Source organism: Neovison vison, chromosome 1 (genome assembly GCF_020171115.1).
Source record: "Neovison vison isolate M4711 chromosome 1, ASM_NN_V1, whole genome shotgun sequence".
NCBI classification, from domain to species: Eukaryota; Metazoa; Chordata; class Mammalia; order Carnivora; family Mustelidae; genus Neogale; species Neogale vison.
The window spans coordinates 216,007,047-216,034,890 of NC_058091.1; the positions used below are offsets into that span (position 1 = coordinate 216,007,047).

At 41.8% G+C, this 27,844-nt stretch overlaps 2 protein-coding genes across 6 annotated transcripts in view; one reads left to right on the forward strand and one right to left on the reverse strand.

Annotated features, from left to right (window-relative positions):
* The window catches only part of GFM2 (GTP dependent ribosome recycling factor mitochondrial 2), a 72,546-nt gene extending 71,091 nt beyond the window's left edge, over positions 1 to 1,455 (forward strand). For all 5 annotated transcript variants that reach the window (XM_044267093.1, XM_044267074.1, XM_044267114.1 and 2 more), the window contains one exon: positions 1,190 to 1,455. The gene's annotated coding sequence lies outside the window, so the exon portion shown is untranslated. The remainder of the gene's footprint in view (positions 1 to 1,189) is intronic.
* Positions 98 to 25,495, reverse strand: HEXB (hexosaminidase subunit beta). The gene is made up of 14 exons (XM_044267138.1): positions 25,197 to 25,495; positions 21,691 to 21,836; positions 16,790 to 16,855; positions 14,185 to 14,231; positions 13,842 to 13,952; positions 8,094 to 8,195; positions 5,962 to 6,091; positions 4,571 to 4,751; positions 3,994 to 4,080; positions 2,728 to 2,800; positions 1,816 to 1,990; positions 729 to 819; positions 507 to 611; positions 98 to 288 (listed from the first exon to the last, which is right to left on the reverse strand). Exons 1-14 carry the CDS (start codon positions 25,415 to 25,417, stop codon positions 240 to 242), a joined length of 1,584 nt encoding a protein of 527 aa, XP_044123073.1. The 5' UTR covers positions 25,418 to 25,495; the 3' UTR covers positions 98 to 239.
* Positions 25,496 to 27,844: the final 2,349 nt, after the last annotated feature.

A 27,844-nucleotide genomic window follows, 5' to 3' on the forward strand; every position in this document is an offset into this window, starting at 1 on the left:
ACCTGTAAAGTTACTGCTGTGGGATACACTGTGTTATCATAAGGTTTTCTGGGTTTTTTAAGCTTCTTACACAAGCAAATATTCTATAAAGTAGAGGTTCAGTCTTCAAAGATACTTTATTTAAAAACAATATGAAATCTCAATTTCCATGATTTCAAAATCAAGTTGAGTGTTGAACAGATTGCTGTGGGCTTTGTCCCCTCCTGTTTTCTTCTTTAAGCTCATTTTTGGTTTTGTACTCAGTATTCACAATATCCAGTAAAAAGAGGTTCTGCAGCTATTCCCCGTCTACAGAACAGATAAATTATGAATTAGAGATGTTTTAGATTGATGGAATTCATATCCATTTTAAAGAACTTTTAAGTCAGAATCACCAAAGCGGATTTAAAAGTTATATCAAAATTTGGTGCATTTTTATATATACCTTTCCTATAAAAATCAGTGACTTAATTGGAAACTGTTAAAGGTCACTTGGACTTAGTGTCCTAGCTTTAAAAAGCTCTTACCTGGTCATCCGGCAGCGGTGAACGGTTAGTCTGTTGTAGGCATCTTCTAGATTTTTGATGTTCTTTGGACTCCAGAGTCTCTCACCAATGGCACTTGCCCGAGGCCTGAAAATTAAATTGCTCTGGTGAACATGTGGTTTAAATTCACATTTTCTTGTATCTAAAGTTTATGCTTGGGAAAATTTCTAAAAAAATTCAAATGTTACCACTTAAATTCCATACCATAATCTTGGAGTGAGGTTAGTTGCATCCACAAATTCTCCCCATAGACAAGCTTCTCCACCAATGACCAGTTCTTTCTGTTCTTGAGAACCTACATTAAAATCATTGAATTGATGTAAGTGAAGTAGTTGCTCAAAACTTTTACACAGAGGCAATGACTGGTTTCTCATTCCACCTTTACTGTGGGGCAACATTTCTGTTGTGTGGTAAGCAGAACCTTGGGAGATACTCCTGCTTTTGGCACCAAAAAAGGGTAGCAAACTTTATTCCCAAGGTGCTTGTTAGCCTATTTTGACTTTTAGTTTTACAAAAACCTACTTGGGTTCCAGAACCACTTTTCCCTCTGCTTGCCAGTGAACAGTGTGCCAGGGGAATACAAGTTGGAATACTAGTGACTGTCCCTTCCCAATAGACCTCCAGTTTTGAAATACTTTTTAACACTAACATCCTTTTTCTTGAAGGAAATTTTGTAAAATCTGGTATATAATAAAGCTGGAAAAAGAAGAACTGTTCTTCAGGAAGAAGGTCTGAGAGCCTAAAGCTCTACCATTCCTCCTACCACCCCCACCCCCATGGATGCAGACCCAAAGACCAACTGGACTGTAGCCTTCCTTGTGCCTTACAATGGAAAGGCCCATCAAAAGAGGATACAAGGATGGGGCACCTGGGTGGCTCAGTGGGTTAAGCCTCTGCCTTCGGCTCAGGTCATGATCTCAGGGTCCTGGGATTGGGCCCCACATCGGGCTCTCTGCTCAGCGTGAGCCTGCTTCCCCCTCTCTCTGCCTACTTCTGATCTCTCTCTCTGTCAAGTAAATAAAATCTTAAAAAAAAAAAAAAAAGGATACAAAGTTAATGCAATCAAGAGTCTTTAAAATGTAGGGTGAGGAACAGTGCTCATCACCAGTGGAAACAGATAAAACCCAAAGAAATCTACTTTTGAAGCTGTGGTTTCTTTAACAAAGTTTAAAATGTACTGGGGCCTTTCTTTTTAAGTAAACAAAAGTGAGGATAGTGAATCAGTAATATCCTGGTGGGAGATTAGACAAGAAAAGGAACAAACCAAGGTAATGACGGGTGTTTCACTTACCATCAAAATCAAGAGGGTCCACGTTATAGAACTTTCTCCAATCTTGTCCGTAACTAATCCAATCTAAGTACCAAGGAGCAGAAAGGATCATAGGGAAGCCAGCTGCTGTGACTTGAGCTTGTTTTTCAGGATACAATTCCTGTTTCCATACTTGAACAACTGTGCCTGGCTTAAGCTATTAAAGGTAAAAACAGTATGTATGATGAGATCCAACAATTGCAAATGACATTAAAAGTTGAAGCCATTGTAGTTAGGAAAACAATTCCCTAAGATTCTTCAAAAAACACACATTTTTCCTCTTCAGAGTTAGTACTAAATGTTATTGGTTACTAGCCCTTCTGGAAAGATAATACTGGATTTGAAATTGTCATTTATCTGAGGGAAAATAAAAAGCATATAAATTGACAATGTAAATTTTTTTTTTTAAGATTTTATTTATTTGAGGGAGAATGAGTGAGAGAGAGCATGAGAGAGGAGAAGGTCAGAGGGAGAAGCAGACTCCCCAAGGAGCTGGGAGCCTGATGAGGGACTCGATCCTGGAAGTCCGGGATCATGACCTGAGCCGAAGGCAGTCGCTTAACCAACTGAGTTACCCAGGCGCCCTAAATTGACAATTTAAAACTACCTTTATACCAATAAAGACTCATTCATTCTTGTTTGTTCTGCTCTTACGAAAAAAGAACTTCAAAGTACTCTACTCTGTGACAAATAATGGGGTAGTGGGGGGTGGGAGGGAGAGATGGGAAGGTGGCACTAGTCTCAGTCTACAGTTTCTGCCCAGAGTTGAAATCCGGAGGTTAGCTTACTTCCCCACCATGTTGGCTACAACATTATGAGGGTTCCTTCCTTCCAACATGTTATAATAGTTAAGTCTCTCATATTAACAGAATCAGATGCAGTCCTCATACTTACCTTAACATGATCATCAAAAACCTCTTGCCAGACTATGGCTCCCTTGTTTATAGTTGAAACAATATACAAAAGCCTACCGTTGGGGGGAAGAAAAAGTTATTTCAGAGCATAAGCTTAACATGTGTTTAAAGCATTAACAGTTTTCTATAAAGGACTGCAGTGTTGGGAGCTGCTTTTCACTACAGCACAGCTTTATAGCAGTTATAGCAGAACTTGCTACAGTTGGGTCCTGACCCAGTGTGGTTCCTTCTTTCCAGCACATGCTTCAGCATGTCACATGGGTTAAAAGTCATTTGCTGAATGAACATGCTAAGTGTGTTCCCCAAAGTGGGGAAAACATGGCAATTCACAGGGCAGAATACAAACCAAAATCTCTGGTAGTGGCATGGCTAGCTTAGAATAAACTGTAATTTAGCCTGTGTTATCAGCTACATAGTGTTCAACAATTGCTAATACATAGTCCACAAATACTTCCTTGTATTTAGACAATGCCAGGTATGCTGCAGGTTTAGAACATTAGAACACAAAAGGAGAACAGGAAAAGGTTAGAATCTGACCTTCCTTAATTCAGGAGTTGGCAAACTATACCCTACAGCCTGTTTTTGTATGGCTCATTAGCTAAGAATGGTTTTCACACTTGTAAATATTGTTTAAAAAACAGTACTATGCAACCATGGGTCCCATGAAGCCTAAAATATCTACTATCTGGTCCTTTAAAAAAAAAAATAGCTTATTTGTATACAGCAGTACCATTCATTTCCAAGTTTCTGCAATGATGGAAACAGTCTATCTATGTGTTTTCCAAATGGTAGCCACTAGCCTCACCCTGCTATTGAATACTAGAAACATGGCTGATGTGACTAAGGAACTGAATTTACAGTTTTCTTCCTTTTAAGTCAAATACATCCACATGCAGCTGTGGCTATCATACTGGACATCACAGAAGCCAAGTAAATGTTCCTGGAGTTGACCAAAGGAAATGAAATCCACAGGCTGGACAGTGATAAAAGCTTCACAGGGAAGCCAGGGGCTTTGAACTGAATCCTTTGAGCAGGTGAATGCTCACCTTCAATATTTATTACAAGTCTTAGTCATCACTTAATTGCTTTAAGGAAAGCAGCAGATACTGCTTCCTTCTGACACTTTGTATGATAAAGTATACAATATCTGCACTTCGACTTGGAGTGGAGAGAAAATTAAAGACAGTACTAAATAGCTAAACCTTTTACAAAAGGTACAGATGAAGTAGGCTTACAAGTAACTTACTTTTGAATATAGAAAGATTCCAGTCTTTGAAAATCTCTGCCAAAGCCCTTCCGCTTCATGAAATCTAGGACTTCTGGGTTGGACTCCCTTAAACAGAAAGTGATTAAAATTGCATTGAAAGTTTGATAAACCCAAGGTCTTTAAAGCAGCATATAGCCCTAACTTCATTTGTGCAGATTTAAAGCTATTAAACTTTGTAGGGAGAAAATGAGCCTAAAAAATTTTATTATGAGTTATCCTAGTTTTCCACTGCAGATAATTTTTTTCCGGAAGCCAGTTTCTGGAGGAAATGGCTTTCCCAGTCTCATGCCTCTCCCCTCTATCTAAGGCTATTGGCACAGAGGATTTTTACTTGAAAAAATCTCCCTCACTTAATCGTTGGCCTTTCCCCAAAGCTGCTGTTCTTCACCATAGTCTTTTCAGTCTCCACTGTCTTGCACATCTTGATTCTCCTCCCTCAAGGCTGCCACTCTTGAGTTATGTTGCTGACTTAAAACCCTGCAAACAGAGATCTGTCCCCCAATCTTCCCTTTTCACGTGGAGACCTCTAAAAAAGGATTTTAAAGAATGGTCATACCAACATGTAAAGTCCACTTCATCTCCTCCCAAGTGAACGAAGTGATCTGGAAACACTGTACCAACTTCTTTGAAAAACTGAGCCAGAAAGCAGTAAGTTGAATTCAGAATAGGGTTTATAGGTCCAAAGGTCCCAGACTGCTCAGGTCCATTGTAACATGGAGTCAGGAGGTTTTTCTGACCTGGAAGAAGTATTTTAATCACAAAGACAGACATGGGTTTGGAGTTGATTATACTACTTTTGTTGAAGCTCTAAAAAAGGTAAGCACATCTGCTAAGAGTTACAATGGCAACTCCTTCCAAATAAGATGAGGAATTCTTTTCTTGAATCCTATTCCCTGTACCTCTTTTTTCCCTTTCCACTATTCTATTTCCAATATTTCAAATATTAGTAACTCCCAAATCTTTGGCTCACCCAGACCCTTTTTCTTGATCTTCGATCCGTATTTCAAATTTCCTGTTCAACACAATTTCCAGGAAGGGTGCTACTACTCTTCCCCTCTATAACTTTTCCTTCTCCAGAGCTGATCAGTTGACAAGTTCTGTGGATCGTATACCCAGAACATGTCTCAGCTCTCTACATTATTTTCCATTCTCATTGTTACCATTCTGGCATAGGACTTGTTTCTTTCTCCTTCCAGTCTGTCACTTCTTCAGGTTTCCCTGAAGTGTGGTCCTCCTCATGTGATGCTTCTTTTCTATAACTTTCAGTGGTTTCCATGTGTCCTGATGGAGCCCCATTCCTCACCCAAGGCCCCCTACATTGTACTTCACTAGATTTCCCAATATTCTCCGAGTCCTCCCTGGTAATACTGAACAATTATAAATGCGAGCTGCTGTGCTTTGTGTTCTATATTCATTATTTAACCCTCAACAAAATACATGATAGTTACATTTTAGAGATGGGGAACCTAAGATGAGACACTCTAGACTCGTTCAAGGTCACTCAGTTTAAAAAAGTCAAAAAGAGGATGCCAACCCAGGTGGTGTGGCTCTGCGGCCAGTTCTTACCCACCCTGTAGTGCTTACTGCTCTCGGCTGCACTATACTCGGTCACCTAATGCCCTTCCTGTTATCCCCTTTATCAGAAACAGGAATATATTTTTTGAGCTCTCAAAAGCACTTTAAGTGTTCTTCTCATCCAAGAAACCATTTCTTAAATTGACTTATTAGCATGCTCTACTTGTAATTTTTCTTTTAGCCCTTGTTTTCATACTTTGGGCAGCGCCTGGCATAGTATCTTGCTCACAACAGTTACTCAATACCATCTGTCAACAGTGTTACCTTTGTGCAAACCACAGTTAAGAACAAAATGAATTAACACCAGGTCATAAAAGATGGAGGAACTCAGGTACTCACTCTCTGCAACTTAAAAAAAAAGACACTCCTTACCTTTTCCCCAAGACTGTGTATGTCCAGGACTATCAAATTCTGGTAGGACTCGAATGCCTCGTAATCGGGCATATTCTATCACCGCACGGACATCATTTGGTGTATACACGTGAGACAAAGTATAGCTTCCCTATAAGAGCCATATTTAATAAAATGTATGGAATGTATTTGTCTAGACACTGTTAACAGTTCTGTTTGTACACTGGTATTGGATAGCTGATTTTTCTAGTATCACAATGTATTAAATAGTCCTGTGTGATGATGGAGGACTTTTTAAAAATTTTTCTTTGATCCCATTTTATTTTCATTCATTCCTTAGTAAACTCTGCAGCCTATGTGGGGCCTGAACTCACAACCCCAACACCAAGAGTTGCATGCTCTACTGACTGAGCCAGCCAGGCGCCCCTGGAGGACTCATTTCAATTACTTATTTACTGTATCTTATCAGTAAGCCCTCAGCACACTGTGCATTAATTCCAGATTTATGACTAGCTCTATCTCAACTAACCCCTCTTGTTTCAGGAACATCTACCATCATGTAACCATACAACAAAACAGAAATAAAATGTTTGACTCCAAAGTCAAACTTGTGGAAACTCTTGAGTATACGCTTCTTGTCAGTTTTAGAATAAAAATTAAAATACTACTACAAAGCTGAGCTTTCAAAGTCACCTTTCAAAGTCATTTTAATTACAATCAGCTTTAAAAATATCCCCAGACATGCTGTGGTAATTTTTTTTTTTTTTTTTTAAAGATTACCCTCAATCCCTTTATAGGTCACTTAAAAAGTATGGGTTGTAACTACAGACAAAGGTGTAAGTTAAAGGTGTTACTGTAGCATATTTCTTAAGGTATAAATAGATAAATATTACATGGAAATTATAAGCTGTATCTAATTTTATATGTAAATATAACCTAAAATGTCTGATCCCATGACCCCCATAAAATTTATACGCAAGAACAGATCTAACTACTCAATTATAATTTAGAAGACAAAAGAACATACTAATTGATAGTATAGGGATGCAAACAGCAAAACCAGGACTTTGGGAACTAGAAAATTGATTTGGTTTTAACAAAGATAAATTACAAAAAAAAGAAAAGAGTAAATGGCCTGTGATGGCCACCTATATATCAAAAGACAAGGAATGGATACTAACTGACCACTACATATGGAACTCATATGCATCTCATTGCAGGTAAGATTTTTTTCTTTAAGAAAAGGTAAAGGCACTTGGAAAAATGTAATGACTGGCTAGCTGGATGGTTAATTTTTCAGCTGCAATAATATATTATGGACTTTTTGTTTTAACAAAAACAGAACTTTTTACCAATAAGATAATGCTGTCCAGGATTTTCGTAAGAAATAATGGTGCCAAGAGTGGGTGAGTGCAGGTGATTCAAGATTGGCCAAGTACTGATTACTGAAGCCGGACGACAAGGACATGGAAGTCATTATTCTACTTCTGCATGTGTTTGAGATTTTGTATAGTAAAAAGTAAAGCAAAGGCAAGCAAAAATGGAGTGCCACTAACATTTCAACCTGTACTACATCATAACATTGGATAAAGCTTGAGAGTGTGGACAAAGGACAACATTTAGAGTCCTGGTTTTGTCCCTTCTTAACTCCAATTTGGAATGAGGTCAGCATCTGCCTCTGTATTTATAGGGGGATTAAAAAAGATGACATGAGGCTTGCTCCCACCTCCACTGTTTCATAATACAGTTAATCTGAACACTGCTGAGACAACCATTTATTTTTTAAGGAGCTCTCTTCTCTAAAATTCTCCATATAGTTTTTCAGAGAAAAAGTCATTTACAGAATCCAATACAATTCTAGGCTACATGATAAAAATACTCAACCTTTTGTTAGTTGTGAGTGCTACAGGTCTCCTATATTAAGCTTCTTAAATTTTGTGTAACTACTAGAGATTATTTACATTTACAATAACAATTATAAGAACAGTTTTATGGACCTACATTGCTGAGCTACAGCCTATTAAAGTTTTTAAACCATGAACATCTAACTTTTATACTTTAATTCTATCCATAAGAAACACTTAAGCTGAAAACTTATGATGAAACCATACACACATATTTGAAGACAGACTATAGTAATATTAATTACTTACTTTGTTGCTTAACTCAGGAAAAGCAACGCTCTGGTAAGGGAAAGACTGGTCATCAACAATGTGCCAGTGGAGAACATTAAACTTATTAAAAGCCATGGCATCCTGCAAGCAAACATGTTAAAACATTATATATAATACACAGATATAATACATACACAATCCAATTAGCTATATTCAGGATCTTTTCCAACATGTCTACTTCCTTTTAAATTTTTTTCAGCAAAGCAGAAATGCGGAAGAAGTATAAATCATTTCTCTTATACACTTCATGTGGGTGGCGCCTGGAAGGCTCAGTTGTTTATAACGTCTGTCTTTGGCTCAGGTTATGATCCCAGGGTCCTGTAATCAAACCCTGGGTCGGGGTCCTTGCACAGCAGGCAGCCTGCTTCTCCCTCTCCCACTCCTCCTCGTTTTCCCTCTCTCCCTGTCTCTGTCAAATAAATAAAATCTTAAATAAATAAGTAAAATCACACTCATTTGGCATGTCACTTTTCAAAAAGCCTATTCAGCATTTGTGTTTATTCTAAACAAAGAGCTAGAACTTTGTTTTCTGAGAATGTAACAATCTTCTAAATTCCAAGTATTTAAACATAGTCGGGCAAGAATGGAAAAGAGTTCTTAGAAACAAGGGGGGGTATATAAGTACCAGGACTTATAATCCCCAGAGACAAAGTCATTTACAGAATTTAACACAATTCTGAGATCTGAGGGGTGCGTGGGTGGGTCAGTCATTGGGCATCTGCTTTCAGCTCAGGTCATGATCCCAGGGTCCTGGGATTGAGCCCTGCATCGGGCTCTTTGCTCAGCAGGAAGCCTGCTCCCCCTGCTTGTGTTTCCTCTTTTCGCAGTCAAATAAATAAAATCTCCAAAAAAAAAATTCTGAGATTTGAGTGCCATCCCTTCCTTTAGAAATGAAAGAAACCTGATAAAAGTACGTACTCTTAAATTCTGGGGGAAATTGGTATCAATTTTATGTACATTCTGGAGAAATAAACAATGTAATACACAAAACATAAGCCGACTATTTGACAAATCAGGGAGACTGAATTTGCTGTACCAGATAACTAAAACGTAAAGAAGCTTCCCTTCTCCATCAGGACTGAAAAGATTTGCTGATGCATTTGGGAAAAAGCTTACCTAACATGGGAATTATGCAAAGAGGTCCAAGTTTTTTAGTGGATAATGGCAAGATTTTTACCATCAGAGGAGGGAATTCCCCAGTAGAGACCAGGGGCTTGCAAACTTTTTTCATAAAGGGCCCAAAAGTAAATATCTTGGTTTCATGAGTTACACAGTTTCCATCACCATTGATCCTGCTGTCACAGAGCCACACAAAATGGAAACAAATGGACAAGGCTGTAGTCCAGGAGAACTTCATTAGCAAAGACAGGTGACAAAGTGGATTTGGCCCTCGGGCTCTGATTTCCCCAACCCTTGATATTGATAATTTTAGTATATGTGTTGCCAAAGCGAGCACCTTTAATACTGATAAGATACAGAATTAGATAATGATGTGAGGGTCATGAAGAAGATAGGGTAGGAAGACTGCAGGTTCATCTTGTCCCATTGACACACTAAGGTAATAGTTACGTGTAGACAACTAACACTGAAGGCAGAATAGACCTTCCATGGTCCATCACAGAGAGATGACCACAGAAACAGCAGTGGAGATACGGTTGGGAACTAAAGCCCCGAAGAGACCTAATCCAAGCAGGAGGGACTCAGCTGCAGAGAGAAGTGAGACCCCACACCAGGCACCCCAGGTACAGGGGACCTGCACTGGGAGGATGAGTCTATTAACATCTGGCTTTGAAAACCAGTGGGAGTTTAAACCCACTGAGCCACCAGGCACTCCCCTACACCAGCCCCCCGCCCCCCGTGGCCCAGAGGGCAACAGGAAACGAAGTTTGCTCTGAAGAAGCAAGCATAAGGGGTGCCTGGGTGGCTCAGTGGGTTAAAGCCTCTGCCTTTGGCTCAGGTCATGATCCCAGAGTCCTGGGATTGAGCCCCGCATCAGGCTCTCTGCTCCGCGGGGAGCCTGCTTCCTCCTCTCTCTGCCTGCCTCTCTGCTTACTTGTGATCGCTCTCTGTCAAATAAATAAATAAAATATTTAAAAAAAAAACAAAACAAGCATAATATAAACCAAAAGACACACCAACAAAGTAGCAGTTTGAAAAAAGCCTAGGGTATATTAAAGATTTATTTACTAATCTCAGAACTTGAAGGGGAGAGATCTTTAGGAGGCTTCCTAAGAATCAAAACGCTGGCAGGCACCATTTATATCTCTTATTTCTCTTCTCCCCCAGCCCAGATACCTGAACACCTAACACTTTACCCATCTTGCTAGACCACATGCCCTGCCCCATTTAACCTACTGGCCTTGGCAAGTGTCCCTCCAAAGTGACTCCTATGTGGAGAGGGGGAGAACTCCATCTACCAGCACACCTGCAATGCAGAAATCTAGCAGATGATGTCTGTCAACATCCTGGCAGTTAACATTACCAGTACTGGAATAGGTCACCGTGCCACCTGACAAGCATGGAGAAGAACATGGGCTCCCTTCTCTCCTATTCCTGCCCAAAGCTCGTGACCTGAAATCCAATCATGTAGGAAACAGGCAGAGATGTATTCTACAAAGTAATGGAGCCATACTCTTCCAAAATGTCATGGTTTTGACAGACAAGGAAAAAAAAATGGTACGAAATTAAAGGTGGCTAAAGAAACATGACCAATAAATCCAACACCTGATCCCGGACTGGATGCTGATGGAAACAACTGATTTAGTAAGATGAATGAGGTCTGCAGAGCAGGTGTTCACATGATGTCAATTTCCTGAGTTTTGATGGCTGTACTGTCGTTACTGAGGTAAGCAGTTGTAGGAAGTGAAAAGGGAAATTTCAAGGGGTGTGGGGCGTCATATGTGCAACTTGTTTTAGGAACACATCTTTAAAAATAGAGGGGGAGAATAAGGCAAATGTTCAATTTTGAAATGGGGATGTCTGGGTAAACAGTCTATGGGAGTTCTCGGGACCCTTAAGAGCTTTTCTTTAGGTTGGAAGTTACCAAAAAAAAAAAAAAAAAAAAAACTTCTAACTTTAGAGAAATGAAAACCATCTGTATTGGCCCGAGAAGACAAATTGATAGACTGAGAGTTCAGAAAGGGACTCATGTATTTGCAGGGAGTTAGTTTTTGCTACTCATGGCACTGGGAGCAGTGGGGAAATTACAGATTGCTCAAAAATTATGCTGAGACTACAGGCTAACCATCTGGAAAATAAAGTATCATCCAGAACACAATGAAGTAAATTCTAACTGAATCAAGAATTTTGTAGGAAAAGGTAGAAATCTTTTTTTACAATTTTATTTATTTGTTAGAGAAAAAACAGGCAAGCACACAAGCAGGGAAAGCAGCAGAGGCAGAAGGAAAAATAGGCTTTTGACCGAGCAGGGAGTCCAATTCAGGGCTCAATGCCAGGACACTGGGATCCTGACCTAAGCAGAAGGCAGATGCCTAACCCACTGAGCCACTGAGGCACACCTAGAGTATATCTTTTAAACATTTTATTTTTTAAAGTAATCTCTATAGCCAACATAGAGCTTGAACCCACAACCCTGAGATAAAAGTCACACCCTCTACCAAATGAGCCAGCCAGACACCCTGAAAGAGTATATTAAGAGAAAATCTGATAGGTGATTTTCGTATTTAAATCATTGTTCTGGAGTCTTCTCAGCTCACTTTCCAAGGCCAAAAATAATAAAGGATTAGATAGAAAAATATTATACTACATATAGTATATACTGTTTATACTTCTACAGAAAAAGATACTAGTTTAAAAAACACATCTAGAAAACTTCACTACAATACAGAATGGGTAAGCATATAAAAACAAGCAAATACCAAAGTACCACTGACACACATACAAACAAATTAACACCAAAGAGCTCTTAAGTCAACAAGGAATCTATATTCCGGAGGATAAAACAGACACTGAAAATAAACTTGCCGCTTGCAATATAAAAAATACAAATAGCTAATAAGTAAAAGAGGCTTCTATTCACTAAAAAAAATCAGAGAAGTGCCCTGCTGGTGGCCACACATTCACTCATATGTCCCCTCTAAAAGGCCATCTGACACTAAGAACTAACTTACAATATCCGCCAAGATAAAATGTATCCTTTAAGTCCAGAAATTGACTTGCAAGAATTTATACTCAGGAAATAATCCTGACGAGTGTACAAATAAAAGAATACTTATTTCAGGGACGCCTGGGTGGCTCAGTGGGTCAAGCCTCTGCCTTCGGGTCAGGTCATGATCTCAGGGTCCTGGGATCAAGCCCCACATTGGGCTCTCTGCTCAGCAGGGAACCTGCTTCCCCCTCTCTCTCTCTGCCTGCCTCTCTGCCTACTTGTGATCTCTGTCAAATAAATAAAATCTTTAAAAAAAAAAAAAAAAAAAAAAAAACTTACTCTACAGTACTGTTTGTGATTAAATTAACCTAGATGTCCATCAGCATGAGAACAGATTCACATCATGCATCATGGTATATAGTATGTAATATACAACTCCTTAAAAAGATGGTATGGACCTCATAATTCTTTTTTCTTTTTTTTTATGACTTTACTTATTTGACAGAAAGTGCACAAGCAGGGGAAGGAGCAGGATCCCCGATAAGCAGGGAGCCTGATGTGGGGCTCAATCCCAGGACCCTGAGTACATGACCTCAGCTGAAGGCAGAGGCTAAACAGCTGAGCCACCCAGCACCCCCAGACCTTATAATTCCTTCATTAAAAAGATGTCCACAACAAGATTTTCTGAGGTAGCAAAAGTGCAATTCTATATGTTATTATTAATTTTTTAAAAAAGATTTTTATTTATTTATTAGAGAGAGGGCCTAAGTAGGGGAGAGAGGGAGGGGGAGCTGGACTGGACAGAGGGAGAGGGAGGAGACTTCCCACTGAGCAACATGGGGCTTGATCCCAGGACCCTGAGACAATGACCGGCGCCAAAGGCAGTTGCTTAACCAACTGGGCTACCCAGGTGCCCTCCATTTAAGTTTTTTAAAGAGTTATGTCATATGTGTTAATACTTTCATTTTTAAGTGTAAACTGAGATAAATGGGACATAGAAATTGATATCAACCTTTGGTAAACACAAATATGGGATTACCACCTCTGCACAACTACATTCCAACTTCTTACACTAAGCATTCCTTTCTTTCATGAAAGTGATAATAATGTCTTTTGAAGAAAAAAATTCAGGGTATTAGTGCAAATGCAAAAACTACATTTTAATAAGACACTGCATAATGATCAAGTGAAGGTGCAGAAAAACATAGGAGGAAAACCTCCATACCCCTACAAACTGGTGGTCACTGTGGGGATGAACCAATAAGTGGACAGGAAAAAATGGTTCCTATCAACCTCCACCCCAGCTCCCACCATCTGAAGTCATATATTCCTTTGAAACATCTCCCTAGGGATAAAGCAGCTTCCAGCCTCCTTTCTATGCCATTTTAAGCAAATTAAATCGAGATCACAATGTTAAAAGAAACTAACTTTCTCGACTGAGGAAGAGATTTTCCAAGGGAGGCAGGAAAAGAATGCGCAATGCTTTACTATATGACAAACAACCACCCTTCCCCGCCATGTTCCAACTTATAAAATGGGGCCAAGAACCCGTGTAAAGTAACCCCATAAAAGGACACGGCTTCAGCAGAGACAATGGGGAAAATAAAATAATTACCTACCAGAGTTTTAAGTATACTCTTAATGGGCAGGAAGTGTCTAGCTGTATCAATTAAAATTCCTCTGTGTGGAAACCGTGGAGAATCAATAATGTTAGCCTCATTGATGGTGAACTAGAAAACAAAATAGAAGTGCTTTATTTTTAGAAATTTTCTCTTGACTTGAGCTAAGTGAAGACTGTATCTATGCAAGTACTGCATAAAAGATTTAGAAGAAAGTGTGAAATTTTTACCAGAGAAGCTAAACATTTGGAAAGAACATTCAAGAACCAAGTAAGTAGCTAAAAACTTTATATTTTTCTTGTAGTAATCCAACAATTTTTAGTAACATAATAATCATACTTACAGTCCCATAAGAATCTTGATAAATTAATTGGCTAAAGGTCTCTAAACCTAGGAAGAATAAAATTTATAATTTATTGCATTAATTTATGTAACAGATTGAGTGAATAAAAGTCATATTATGATAATGAATACTGTTTTTCTGAAAATAAATAAATTGGGGGGGGGGGAAAGTCATATTATGCAAACGTACACCCATAACCAGAAAAGGCAAATAAAACTAAATACAATGTCACACCTATACCCTCTAACATATTTTCTAAAATCAAAGTTCAGTTTTTATTATTTTTAATTGTTTTTTAAAAAAGATTTTATTTACTTATTTGACAGAGAGAAAGAGAGAGTACAAACAGGGGGAGTGGCAGGCAGAGGGAGAGGGAGAAGCAGATTCCCTGCTGACCAGGAAGCCTAATGTAAGACTTGATCTCAGGACCCTGGGATCATGAGCTGAGCTGATGGCAGATGCTTAACCAACTGAACCATCCAGGCACCCCCAAAACTCAGTTAAAAAAAAAAATCCCTGTTGCCATCTCATTCAAAGCTTTACTTCACTGTACCCACACACTGAGTTTTGTCTGAACAAGAACACAAAAATGAATGGTGGTTTAATACAACAAAATACTAGTCACTTAATAAATTAATAGCATTATAAAGAAGAATTTTTATGATAAAATACAGTAACTTTAGAAGGTACATAAAGTTAACAGAGAGGGGAAAAGGTTCGAAACCACCATTAACCTATATTAAGTAAAGGCCCAAGTTAAAACTTAAAATAATTTTACTCATAGCTGTAAAACCATCTCCTGAACATTTTCACTGAAATGGTATTTCCTTAATACACTATATTAAAAGCGAATTCCTTTAGCTGCCCTTGACTTTACCATAGTTTTTTTCTTAAAAGCTTTTAATTTTTAATGGATCTCTACACCCAACATGGATCTCAAACCCACAACCCCAAAAATCAAGAGTCACATGCTCCACTAACTGAGCCAGCCAGGCACACGACTTTACCCTAATTCATCATTCTAGCTAACAGTGAAAATTTCAACCTAATAGTCCAAAGCCAGAAAGGAAAAAAGGAGACATAACTGATGCCACAAAAGTAAAAAGGATCATCAGAAACAACCATGTACAATTGTAAGCCAGAAGATTTGACAACCTAGAAGAAATGGATTAATTCCAAGAAACATATATCCTACTAAAACTGAATCACGAAGAAATCAAAAAAACTGAAAAGACTGCTTACTAGTAAGGAGACTGAATCATTAATCCAAAACCTTTTGACAGACAAAAGTCCAGGACCAGGCTTCAGAGTTGAATTCTACTAAACATTCAAAGAAGAATTAACACCAATTCTTCTCAAACTTTAAAAAAAAAAAAAAAAGAGAAGGCAATACTTTCAAACTCATTTTGCAAGGCTGGCAGGTAAATACCAGAAACAGGTAAGAAAATTACTGCCCAATATCCCTGATGAACATGAATACAAAAATCCTCAACAAAGGTGGCGGGGCACCTGGGTTAACACTCAACCTGGATCAAATCCAAGGCCTTCTTTATTTTTAATTACTGTAACCAGTTAGCTCACACTTAAAAAATAATTTTTAAAAAACCCTACTATTTGGAAGTCAGTAGAACAGTATCTCATCAAATTAGAGGAAGTAAAAGAAGCTTCTGAACGGGAAAAATAAATGTCCCAAAACCCAAACTTTGTTCCAACTCTGAAATTCAGAAAAATCTTTTAGGGTTTCTCTCTGCCTATCGCCTCTAACCCCTCTAGGTATGTATTTAACACTGTTCCTGTAAACGTGGTTCTGTTTCTGAATCCACAGGAATTTAAAATGGTAGAAGGGCCTGCTCCCTCTTCCCACTGTTAGCGTGTATGTGGTTGACTGTGCCTCACCAAGACTTTCATGATCAAGTGATTCCTGGCCAAAAAACAAAAGCAGAATCACCCCATTCTCCCTAGTGGGTTCAGATGAAAACTGGTAATAAAATCAGAAACAATCCCAAAAGGAGACACCGGAGAAGAACCAAGAAGAGTCACACAGGAGATGAAATGGCCCACAGTTATTTACACTGTATGGAGATCACTAGGGTCTCACTGTATTAAGCTGAAAACTTCACCACTAGCTGGAGGATATGTTTTATTGAGAAAGTTATTTTTCTCTTTGTTTCTATGCTTCTGCATTATCAGGTTTAGCAGTAAATCTGAGACATTTTGCTTGTAAGTAAATACATTTATTAAACAAGGGGAGAGAGATACTTGCTACTGAAGGTGACAAGAAATGACAGTGAAACAGACTGGAAAGAAATGCCCTCCTCCGAGCAGGCGGAGGCATTTATAGCTCCATCCACATTACAGTCCCAAGAGCATGAACGAGTTACATTCATACATACATATGGTAACGTTCAAGCATTTTTCCAAAAGTCAAACGATCTTTCTCGCATGCTTTAAGTGTACATGTGTGATAGAAATAATTTTGGAAATACCTGACAAACCATCTGTGAAGGGCCCAAGGAAACAAACTTTTGCTGTGCTTGATTTCCCAAAGCACCAAATGGAGATATTTCTTTATTAGAAAATAACAATCAAACTACATATAACTTACCTCGTAATACTCCCCAAACTCTGTTGGCCTTGAGAAAAGCCACTGGTCCTGCCACAGCTAACGTATCTGCATTGGGGGGGGGGGGGAGAAGTTTGTTAATCCCTCAGTCACACAACAAAGTATTCCTTAAACATATAATTGATATTTCTGGAGCACTCCTTTCTCCTGAGCTCCAGGCTTATCTCTCCAACTCCTCCTGTACATTTTCACAGAGATATCCTGTGGATTCCTACAACCCCACAAGCCCAATGCCAGGAAGCCCTCCTTCCTGCTGCATGCTGTCCCTGCCTGTCCCCACTGTGCCTCATCTCTGCAGGGTACAGCAGTGCCCTCCCACCAGGAAAGATGCTCAAGTCAAGAATCTGGGTGTCATCTCCACAATTCCTCATTTTCCTTCAGATGCATTATTGTCTCCAATGCCCCTCAACAGAGTAAGTTCCTACTTCGGCAATGATTTTAAATTTTAAATTCCTCGGTTCTGTAATTCCTTGTGAAGCCTCAAGGAGCATTCAAATCTTCCACTCCACCTAAGGCCAAGTGTTATTTCTACTCTTTATCTTCTACTTCTACGCTTCTCTACTTGCCTTATACCCACCTTTCCCCACTATCCTCCTAAATCTCCCTTAAGATTCACCTCCTGGGCGCCTGGGTGGCTCAGCGGGTTAAAGTCTCTGCCTTCAGCTCAGGTCATGATCCTGGAGTCCTGGGATTGAGCCCCTCGTCGGGCTCCCTGCTTAGCGGGGAGCCTGCTTCCTCCTCTCTCTCTGCCTGCCTCTCTGCCTACTTGTGATCTCTCTCTGTTAAATAAATAAAAAAAAACTTTAAAAAAAAAAAAAGATTCACTTCCTAACTCACTTTAGCTAAACTGAGCTGTGCCCCACTCAATAAAAGGTTCACACCCAGCTCCAGGTGGCTGCTTCTGGGCCACGGGGGGACACTGATCTTTCAATCTTCTAAATCACACTCTCCCTAAGGCTGCACCAACAGTCCTTATAGACTTTTGGAGAGGTTTAGAGTGGAAACAACCACAGATCAAGTAAAGCACCAGACATTACAGAGACTGGAAGCTAAAGGGCATGCCAGATGTGGGCTCTGCTGCAGTACAGACACTCGGGCGGCAGGTTAATGGCCCGTGGCCTATCTGTCAGGTGAACGTGATAACCACTACACTACGGAAACCCGTGGCCTATCTGGACCACACCATCGCCCTCCACCACCACTGCCCACACTGGCACCCAAGAGCAGGCTGCAGGTAGGGGAAGGAGCTCTAGCAACAGTCAAGAATCATGTAACCTTCTCAGGTGACAGTCTTCTGACTAGGCAGCCCTTTCCATGAGAAGACCGCAGTGCTGAGTTAGCAAAAGGCCAGGCTAAGCCAGAGACTGCTGTTTTGAGTACAATCTAATCGTGTTTCCTCCTCAACTCCATTAAGTACTTAGCCACCAGACTCGCTGGCTGCTGTTTAAAACTTTTTTTTTAAAGATTTTATTCACCAATTTGACGGAGTGCACACACATGAGCACAAGAGCAGGGGGAGCTATAGGCAGAGTGAGAAGTGGACTCCCCACTGAGCAGGGAGCCGGATGTGGGGCTCCATCCCAAGAACCCTGGGATCACGACCTGAGCCGAAGGCAGATGCTTAAGCTGTTGAGCCACCCAGGCATGCTAAAAACATTTTTTAATGCATCATAGTTTTCAGAGCTCCAGTAAATAGTTTTAAACACAAAAAAATCACCTAAACACATCAATACCTTGCATGGACTCAACACTCATTATTTTCCAGGAGCTGCTGATCTTAAGAAGGACTCAGACTCCACTCAATGCAAAACCCATGAAGAGAAAGCAGTTAAAAGGAGATTTTGTTTTCTAAACGTATGGACACCTAAGCTGTAGAATTTCAAATTTTTTTTTAAGGATTTTTTTTTTTTAATTTATTTGACAGAGGAGGGGAAGCACAAGCAAGGGGAGTGTCGGCCAGAGAGAGAGGGAGAAGCAGGCTCCTCATAGAGCAGGGAGCCCGATGCGGTGCTCGATCCACAGACCCTGGGATCATGACCTGAGCTGAAGGCAGAGGCTTAACCCACTGAGCCACCCAGGTGCCCCAGAATTCCAATTTTTAATTCAAAACCGAACTACTGGGGTTAACAGCAATTACCCTCCCTGATGTGGGATCAGAGTGGCATCTTGCACTTCTCAGTTATCCCTTTCTGCGTTTTGCACGTAACTACTTTGTCTTCAAGAGTGTACATACAGATAACATCAATAAATGATTCTTTAAAAATAAAACAGATTGGGGGATGCCTGGGGGGCTCAGTTGGTTGGGCCACTGTCTTTGGCTCAGGTCATGGTCCCAAGGTTCTGGGATCAAGCCTCGAATCCGGCTCCTTATTCAGCGGGGAGCCTGCTTCTCTCTCTGCCTACTAGTGTGCTCCCCCCCCCCGACAAATAAATAAATAAATAAAATCTTTTTAAAAAAATAAATAAGTAAATAAATAAAACAGACTGGATGCCTGGGTGACTCAGTTGGTTAAGCATCTGCCTTCAGCTCAGGTCATGATCCCAGAGTCCTGGGATGGAGACCCGCCATCTGGGTCCCTGCTTCTAGTGAAGCCAGCTTCTCCCTCTGCCTTTCTCCAATAAATAAATAAAATCTTAAAAAGTAAAATCAAATAAAAATAAAATAAGGTTAACATCACTTTTAGAGATCTATTTTGGTCAGAAAAAACACACTTACCAGACCTTCCCCTGGGCATTTACATACACATATGTATAACAAATGTTGTCGTGCCATATATATGTTCCTGCGTATGTCCTGATACACAAACAGTACCCTACTTCTCATATGCCCTATGCCCACCTCCACAGTTTATCTCAGCAAGCTCTCCAGGCTGTTTTCTCACTCGGCCTCTTTATTCTTCCCTCTAGTACAGCATTCTTCAGCGCCCACGGACAAGATACACGCAGTCATTCTTGTACTGATGAACATGTGGTTTTGTTTATAACTCTTCACTATGACAGGCAAGCTGCATCAAACAGCCTTGTTATACGTAATTAATTCTCTACAGTAGACACTAGTTCACTTCCAGTTCAAGGGCATATATATTTTCCCTTTTAATACATAATACTGTGGCACTTGTCACTTCCTTCAAAATTTTCTCACACTCCAGGACAACAGTCGATATCATTTCCATCATTACAACAGCTGATTCATGTTCTCATCATCATCTTCATCAACGAGTTCAAAACTGAAGACTAGTTCTCCTTCAACCAGAAAATTTCAGTCAGCTTGTCCTAAGAAGCCTCCCCTTCAGAATAAAGGTTTGCAAAGCTGAATGGATGACAAACTATACCTCTCCAGTCTCAAAACACGGCCATTTTCTGGAATTTACGATATGTCATCAGTATTGCTAACAGACAGCAAAGATTCCTTGGCAAGTTAACGACCACTTCCATCTCAATTCAAATTGCAAAACCTAATTCATGAAGTGTATAAGTGCTGTTGACTGAAATCACATGTCTGACAGTCACAGATAATCCTGTTTATCTTCTAAGAACAGCTAGAGAACTGAAGAGAAATGAACTTACTTTCCAGAGATGCAGAAGAGATCTGATCTAGGGGCACCCGGGTGGCTCAAGTCATGATCCCAGGGTCCTGGGATCAAGCCCCACATCAGGTTCCCTGCTCGGCAGGAAGCCTGCTTCTCCCTCTCCTGCTTCCCCTGCTTGTGTTCCCTCTCTTGCTGTGTCTCCCTCTGTCGAAGGAAGGAAAGAAGGGAGGGAGGGAAGAAAGGAAAGAAAGGAAGGAATCTGGTCTACACTCAGAGAATGAAGAGATGAACCTAACTATAAAGCCGTCTGAGGACAAAGGGGTCACTCTTCTCTTAGATATGGGGTAGCCCCTCTCTCCTTACACTCCGCTCCCCGTCTGCTCTGTCTACACTTACCCTAGCATCTACGTCCTCACATTGCTCCCCTTGGTTCCTTGCTGTAATTCCACAATCTTCCCAGTCATTACGCCCTATGAAAACAGCCTGCCCAATTGCTTCCTTCCAAAACAATCGGGGAAGAGCCCAAACATTTTAGGCAACAAAAATATATAGCTAAATAGTGATTGCAATGTAAAATGAAACAACTCCACCCCACTCCCAGTTCTGCAGTATCTCCATGTCAAATTAGATTATAAATAGAGATCATGAATATAAAGAGAGATTAAGTCTCAAAATAAAAGTTAAGAAATTACCAAGATGTCCAAAAAAGGGGGGGGGGAATTAGCAAAGTACATTATTGCACCAAAAAGTACTTAATACATGTTTATAATGTTGGGCCAAAAAGCAGACTACAAAAGCCATATGGACAGTATTACACCATTTTCATGTCATTTTTATATGTTTATACTTATATCCATGTTTATTTCAATGTTTAACTCTAAAAAAAACAACACATCCGAAATAATAGTGATTGACTGAGTGCTGGGGTTAATATGATTTCTTTCCTCCTCTTCACTTACTGTATGTACAGATTTTCCACAATGACTATGACTTACTTTTTTTTTTTTTTAAGGTTTTATTTATTTGACAGAAAGCAAAAGATCACAAGTAGGCAGAGAGGCAGCAGAGAGAGAGGGGGAAGCAGGCTCCTCACTGAGCAGAGAGCCCGATGCGGGGCTTGATCCCAGGACCCTGAGACCATGACCTGAGCCGAAGGCAGAGGCTTACCCCACTGAGCCACCCAGGCACGTTATGTATTACTTTAATCATCAGCCTTTAGTGATAATTTTAAAAATCAAACTTATAAACTCACCAAGAACTCAAAATAGTTCACGGCATGGAACCTATTTGTGGTACATAAGCCCCTCACGAGCAGCTTAGAACACGATACACTCACATTACACAGGTACTCACAGGACTCATCTGAAGTGATATTGGGGTAAAGATCACACTCCGATTCCAGGACAACTGAGACGAGAAGTTGCTTTAACTCCACTGCACTATTACGTTTAGGAGGGCCGAGCTGTGACTTTTTGAGATCAAAAATATAGTCATGGTATCTGTGTGAGAAATAAATGCAAACAAATTTTTAAAGCACTGCAGCCAAGTTTTAGATACGCATGTGGCCGTGGACATTGCAGCTGACTCCTCCCATCCATGCTACCCAGGAATGGTCCAACGAGAGGCTCTCAAAGCTGCACATTATAATTTCTGGGGGAGCGTTTTGGAAATACTGATGTCCAGACCATCAGAATTAGAATCTCTGTGAGTAGGATACAGGCACAGAAAGTTTGTAAGTTATGACCCCCAACTTCCAAGTGCCTCATACAAAATTGCTGTTAAGAACTAGTAATCAAACCGATAATGGTAATCCCATCACTCTTCCGTCTGCAAGCCAATTAATTATAACCAGCGATGGAGGTGGGGCATCAGGGGTGGTGGTGGCAGGAAGTTTCCAACACTAAGTGTGTAACAAGAGTCCCATTTCTCAGTATGGGACACCTGGACTAGTTGCACCCTAGATGCAGCCACTAAAGGTGGCAGAAATAGAAAGAGTAAGGATTCCCTAATGATACTGTTGACTGCCTTAGTCAACTAGAATCCTCCCTGATTTTGGACTTCCTCAAGTGTGAGATAATAGGTGTTATTATTGCTTGAGCTTGACTGAGTCAGAGTTCCTCCGTGCAACAAAAGTATCCTAGCTATTGCACACTCCCCTCCCAAAAAAAAGGGTCACTGAATTCTTGACAGGGCCTTGAAAATTTACCTTCTGCTGATACCCAAATACCAGAGAAATGGGATATTAAAACAACATTTAAAGGTGTTCAAGGACCAGGCAGACTTCAAAGCAGTTAATATTTTAGATTTTGGTAAGCCAGAGGTTGTGTATGCTACTTAAGTGTAAGAACATCTGGTGTGCTTCCAGAAAATTAAGGAGAGCTAGTTAAGATCCAGTACGTTTGGAAGCATGTGGAAGTTAACGAGTCAGAAAGTGGAATGGATGAAGGTGCTGAGAGCCCCCTCCATGGGAAAACCTCAGTAGATTCAGAAGCAAAATAGGATCAATGAACTGTAAACTTAGAAATGGTTAAGATGGTCAATTTAATTTTATGTGTATTTTACCACTCTTAAATAAATTTTTTAAAAGGAAATTAAAATTGCCAGCAGCTCTGAGATCGGAGTTAGGTGCTGGCTTGTCACAAATACGGAAAAACTTGGTTCTGGACATTGAAACTCCAACAGAAAACTCAAAGGGTTCTAAAGCAGTGGTGTCCAAGGGTTAATTTTGCCTTTCAGGAACCAAGGGCATGCAGTTTTTTGTTCAGAGAAAACAAATGAGTGACTAGCACGTGATGGACCTCATTCTACAAGTTGAGGAAGTCGTCACACCTGACCGAGCGACCGAGCTCTCTGCTTCCAAAATGATACTATTTCAACGGCAAGGTTTACCATATAAGCTGGGCACTTCAAAGACAGGACCGGTGGTTCTCAACAACCTAGGGCCTACACTGTGTGTGCTCCCGACCACCTAGCACCTTTGGAACATCCCCATCATCTCTACGTTCTACCAACCACACTGCACTTCTTCTCTGAAATAAATACCCTTGCAGGTTCCTAGAACGCTCACCTGCATGCCTTCAAGTCTTAGCCATAGGGCTAATGTTTTATAACCTGCTTCCTAACAAGGTAGGGTATAATTAACAACAGTTGCCTCACATACCAGGCATGAATTAGTTAGGCCAACTCCAGATAATCACCTGCACTGTCTCAAAATGCCTAGCCTTGTTTTGAAACCATCTCACACCTGGCTCAAGTCCTGGTTATCCAACTACCACCAACTCATCTTCCCTGCTTGCTTGCCATACTCTTATCAGTCCTTTCAAGCCTATTACCAAGTCCTTTTCTACGAACAGTATGGCACAGAAGAAAAATAGTTTTACCAACAGAGTCCCAAAGCAAAGATTTCCTAGCCATGATTTTCCTTTAAGATGACCTTCATGTACTTCTTCTTCCTCAATATCCCAAAGGAACCAACCACTTTGGTTTTATTCCCTCACACTGACTCTAGCCATTCTGACCAGTTTAGCAGATTCAGTACCAAAGGCTGACTAGAGTATACATCTAAAATGAGGGTAACACTATCCACTCAGTTGCAGGAAAGTGGAGGAGAGAAAGAAGCCACCCTGGGACTCTTTAGCTTATGCTCCAGGTCCATCTGGGGCCAGTAGGTGTTAAGCCGGTTTTGCACACAGACACCCCCGCCCCCACCAGGTGTCTGCTGTTCTGCAGGCAAAATTAAGCTATGACGCCCACCGGACACAGACAGACAAACATCTGGGGGAATAAAGCGGCAGTACAGCCAGCACCAAACGAGTCTCCAGCACTACAGGCCTTCAGGAGAGTCCAGCAGACAGGGGTTTCACAGAGCGGCGACGCCACAGGCAAGCCGAAACCCCTTCCCAAGAGCAATCTGCCTCGTATTTGGTGTGGTCAGCAAAGCCAGGCTGTGGGCTGCCTCCGCGTTACGGAATTCACCCTGTCTGTGGCCAAAGGCGTTCCAGACGTGGAAATGCGGGGTGCTCTGGGACTAAACGGGAAGCTGCCGGGGCCAGCACGTGACCTGCCCGCCGCGAAATGCAAAGCAGATACTGCGGCACAGGGATCACATCTAAGTAATTACATGAAAACGGCGAACTCTTCGTATGAAACAGATTGGGGGAGTTTGGGCAACACTCCAGCCTGAGCACCTTCTGAAATGTTACCAGATTTGGCGAGTGCGGTGGGGAGGTGGCCTTTAAATGGCAACCCACCCGGGAATCCTGGTCCCAAGCTTGGGGCGCCTGGGTGGCTCAGTGGGTTAAGCCGCTGCCTTCGGCTTAGGTCATGATCTCAGGGTCCGGGGATCGAGTCCCGCATCGGGCTCTCTGATCGGCGGGGAGCCTGCTTCTCTCTCTCTCTGCCTGCCTCTCCATCTACTTGTGATTTCTCTCTGTCAACTAAATAAATAAAATCTTAAAAAAAAAAAAAAAAGCACTCAGCATTTCCCTGGAATTTCCTTCAAAAAGGAAGCTGCCACCACCAACCCTCTCCATCCGCACTCCTCCCCCCTCCAAGGCGAACACGGCCACGGATTCCGAACAACCTACCCTCTCCCCTCCGTACTCGGCACGCAAACAGGGCTCTCGAGCGCCCAGAACATCCCTTAGGAGGCAGGAGGGGGAGGGGAAGAGCTTGGGTTGCAGCACCTGTGTCCGAGCCGGCTCTCCCACCTTCTAGACCTGCCACTCTCGTCAGGTCCCTGGCCGGTCGGGGCTGTTTCCTCATCCGGGAAACGAGGATAAGAGCGCGCCCCCGACTTCGCCCCCCGCGCCCGCACAGCCCCCCGGGGCTCCGCCCGGCCGCGCGCGGGGAGCGCTCACCGCCGGAACGCTTCTTGCAGGAGGGAACAAGAGGGGCCCGCGGTGGACGAGGGGTCGTAGGAGAAGGAGAAGTTCTCGCGGGAGACGACCAGCAGGCGCGGAGACAGCTTCACCGAGAGCGGCATAGGCCACAGGGTCGGGCCCGGCGCGGCGAAGGAGCGTGGGGCCAGCGCTGCCAGCAGCGCCAGCAGCGCCGGGAGCCCCAGCCCGCGCTGCTCCATGGCCGCCCGGTTGTTCGGTCCGCCCGGGTGTGAGCGAGCGGAAAGATGCCCACCTGGCCTCCCCGCCGACCGGGAGGAGGAAGTGCGGAGCGCGGGGGTGAGGGAGTCAGCTGACCGCACGCCCCGCCCGAGCCCGCCTCCGGGCTGCTGGGCCCGCCCGCTTCGCCTCCACGCCACGCCCCCGCCACCCTCCACGCCACGCCCCCGCTACTCTACACGCCAGGCCACGCCACGCCCCACTCTGGCAGCTGCGAGCCCTCAGCGGAGACCCGTACCGCCGCGACCCGAGGGGAGGCCGGGGGAAACGCTGGAAACGCGGCTCAGAGAGCCGCCGGCGAGGGCGCCTGACGCGGGGGTTTTGTTGGCTTACTCCCAAGCCCCAGGCCGGACGGTAGCTCAGCTTGAACTGAAGCCTCCCGTCAGAAATCCCCGGGGCAGGGTCTGGAACAGGTGGGAGGTTAGAGATTCTGCAGATTTTCCGTGAGAGAGTGTCTCGGCGCAGGACTCCTGGACACTTCGGAAGGACACTGTGGACCCAGTTAATTAGGCAGATGATACAAAGAGGCAATGTATTTTAGCGAGGGGTTAATATTGCCAGACTATAATTTTCGAAAAAACTACAAACATGACAATTACAAAATAGAATACAAATGTGTCAAATACCTTATTCGCCATGATTAAGTAAGTCTGGTTCACAGACAATTTAATAAAGTAGCGCTAGAATAAGATAATAGATTGATAAATAGTTTTAAAATTGGGAAATGTGCTGCAATCAATGACTCAGCCCAAAGTAACCTGGAAACTCCCATCCTCAAAAAAAAAAAAAAAAGAAAGAAAGAAGGAAATTCCATTTATAATGAACTGCTAAGAGCAACTTAAATATTCATTGTGGCAGGCCTCTCTATATATTTGGAGATTAGAAAGCAGATCTAGAAGCAAGCAGATACAATGTCATTAAAATCTATGTGGTGGGAATTCAAATGTCCTCTCTCTCTCCTCTCTCCCCCACCTTAGACCTCCTCTTCCCCCTCTCCTTTCTATATATACCTCTATTTTCCAACTCAATTTTTCTCCGCATTGGCTTCATTCTCAGACAGGCTCTTCATGATGCTCTCTAAATCTGGGGTAGCAAGAACAACGCCTCAAGGAAGCTTAGGTCCTCCACTCATTCCTTCCTAGCAGTCCTAATAAAGGATTCCAATTGAAAAGCTTGGTTTCACACCCACCCCTAAGGGAAATCGAGTTAAGTTAAATGACCAATGTGGAATGGAAGATGCTGATGTTCCCCCAAGAATAGGTTATCAAAAAGAAAACTACAGCCCCAAAATGGCATCACTTAGGTTAGAGCCCCAAGTCACCAAACCAAGATTTAATACCCAATGGAAATATAATTCCAACCCCCCAGGAATATAACCTATAGCCAGTCAACATGGAATCTCCTGGTCAGTACTAGGAAATTTACTGATGGACCCTATGCATGCTCCTAAGGAGGGCAACCCTGCCTAAACAATGTATTCTATCCTTTTTTTTTTTTAAATGCCCTCTCTAGCTTTTTTTTTTTTTTCCAAGTGTCTCCACACACACACACCCCCAACAGAGATCACAAGTAGGCAGAGGGGCAGACTGGGGGTGGGGGTTGGGGGGGTAGCAGGCTCCCCACTGAGCAGAGAGCCCGATGTGGGGCTTGATCCCAAGGCCCTGAGACCACGACCTGAGCCGAACGCAGAGGCTTAACCCACTGAGCCACCCAGGTGCCCCTGCCCTCTCTTGATTTTAAATATGTTTCTCTTGTTTAGCTCAGCAGCATTTCCTTCTTCTTGCTAGATGGGAATGCTGCCTGATTCATGAATCACTTAATAAAGCTAGTTAGATCTTAAAATCAATTCAGTTGAACTTTGTTTTTTAACAAGGTGTTCTGTTGCCAGAAGAAGGAGAAAAGGATCCTAGGCAAACCAAAGCTGCCTATCTACTACAGAAAGTATTCTGAAAATTTTGTCGAAGAGCTATAAGACTTCAAAGAAACTTCATGTGACGTGCTTAAAACACAATTCTTCCATAAAAGCAAGCATCAATGTCACACTATTCTTCCCTCATTTTATAATTAATATAAGTTTAATTTGCAGTATCCACCTTCACTGCCACTTTTCACTGTTAATTGAGGGCTAACAGTTAATTTTCCCAAGATTCCATCTCTAGTTCATATTGTTGAAATTATCACAAGTTTAATGACAACTTCACCTTGTGTCTTAATTATCTATTGCTGTGTAACAAATTACTGCAAAACACAGAAACTTAAAACAACAAGCGGTAAATGATAATATAATATCTCACAGTTTCTGTGATTCAGGAATTCAGGAGTCTTTGCTGGGTAACTGTTTCAGAGTCTCTCATGAGGCTGCAGTCATCTGAAGACATTTTTCTAAAGGC

Excerpts from the sequence above, each read along its gene's own strand:
- HEXB (XM_044267138.1), bottom strand. The coding sequence starts at position 25,417 with ATGGAGCAGCGCGGGCTGGGGCTCCCGGCGCTGCTGGCGCTGCTGGCA. Across the intron at positions 2,801-3,993 it reads GAATCTTTCTATATTCAAAA|GCTTTTGTATATTGTTTCAA; the intron begins GTAAGTTACTTG and ends CCCCAACGGTAG. Across the intron at positions 612-728 it reads AACCTCACTCCAAGATTATG|GCCTCGGGCAAGTGCCATTG; the intron begins GTATGGAATTTA and ends TTTAATTTTCAG.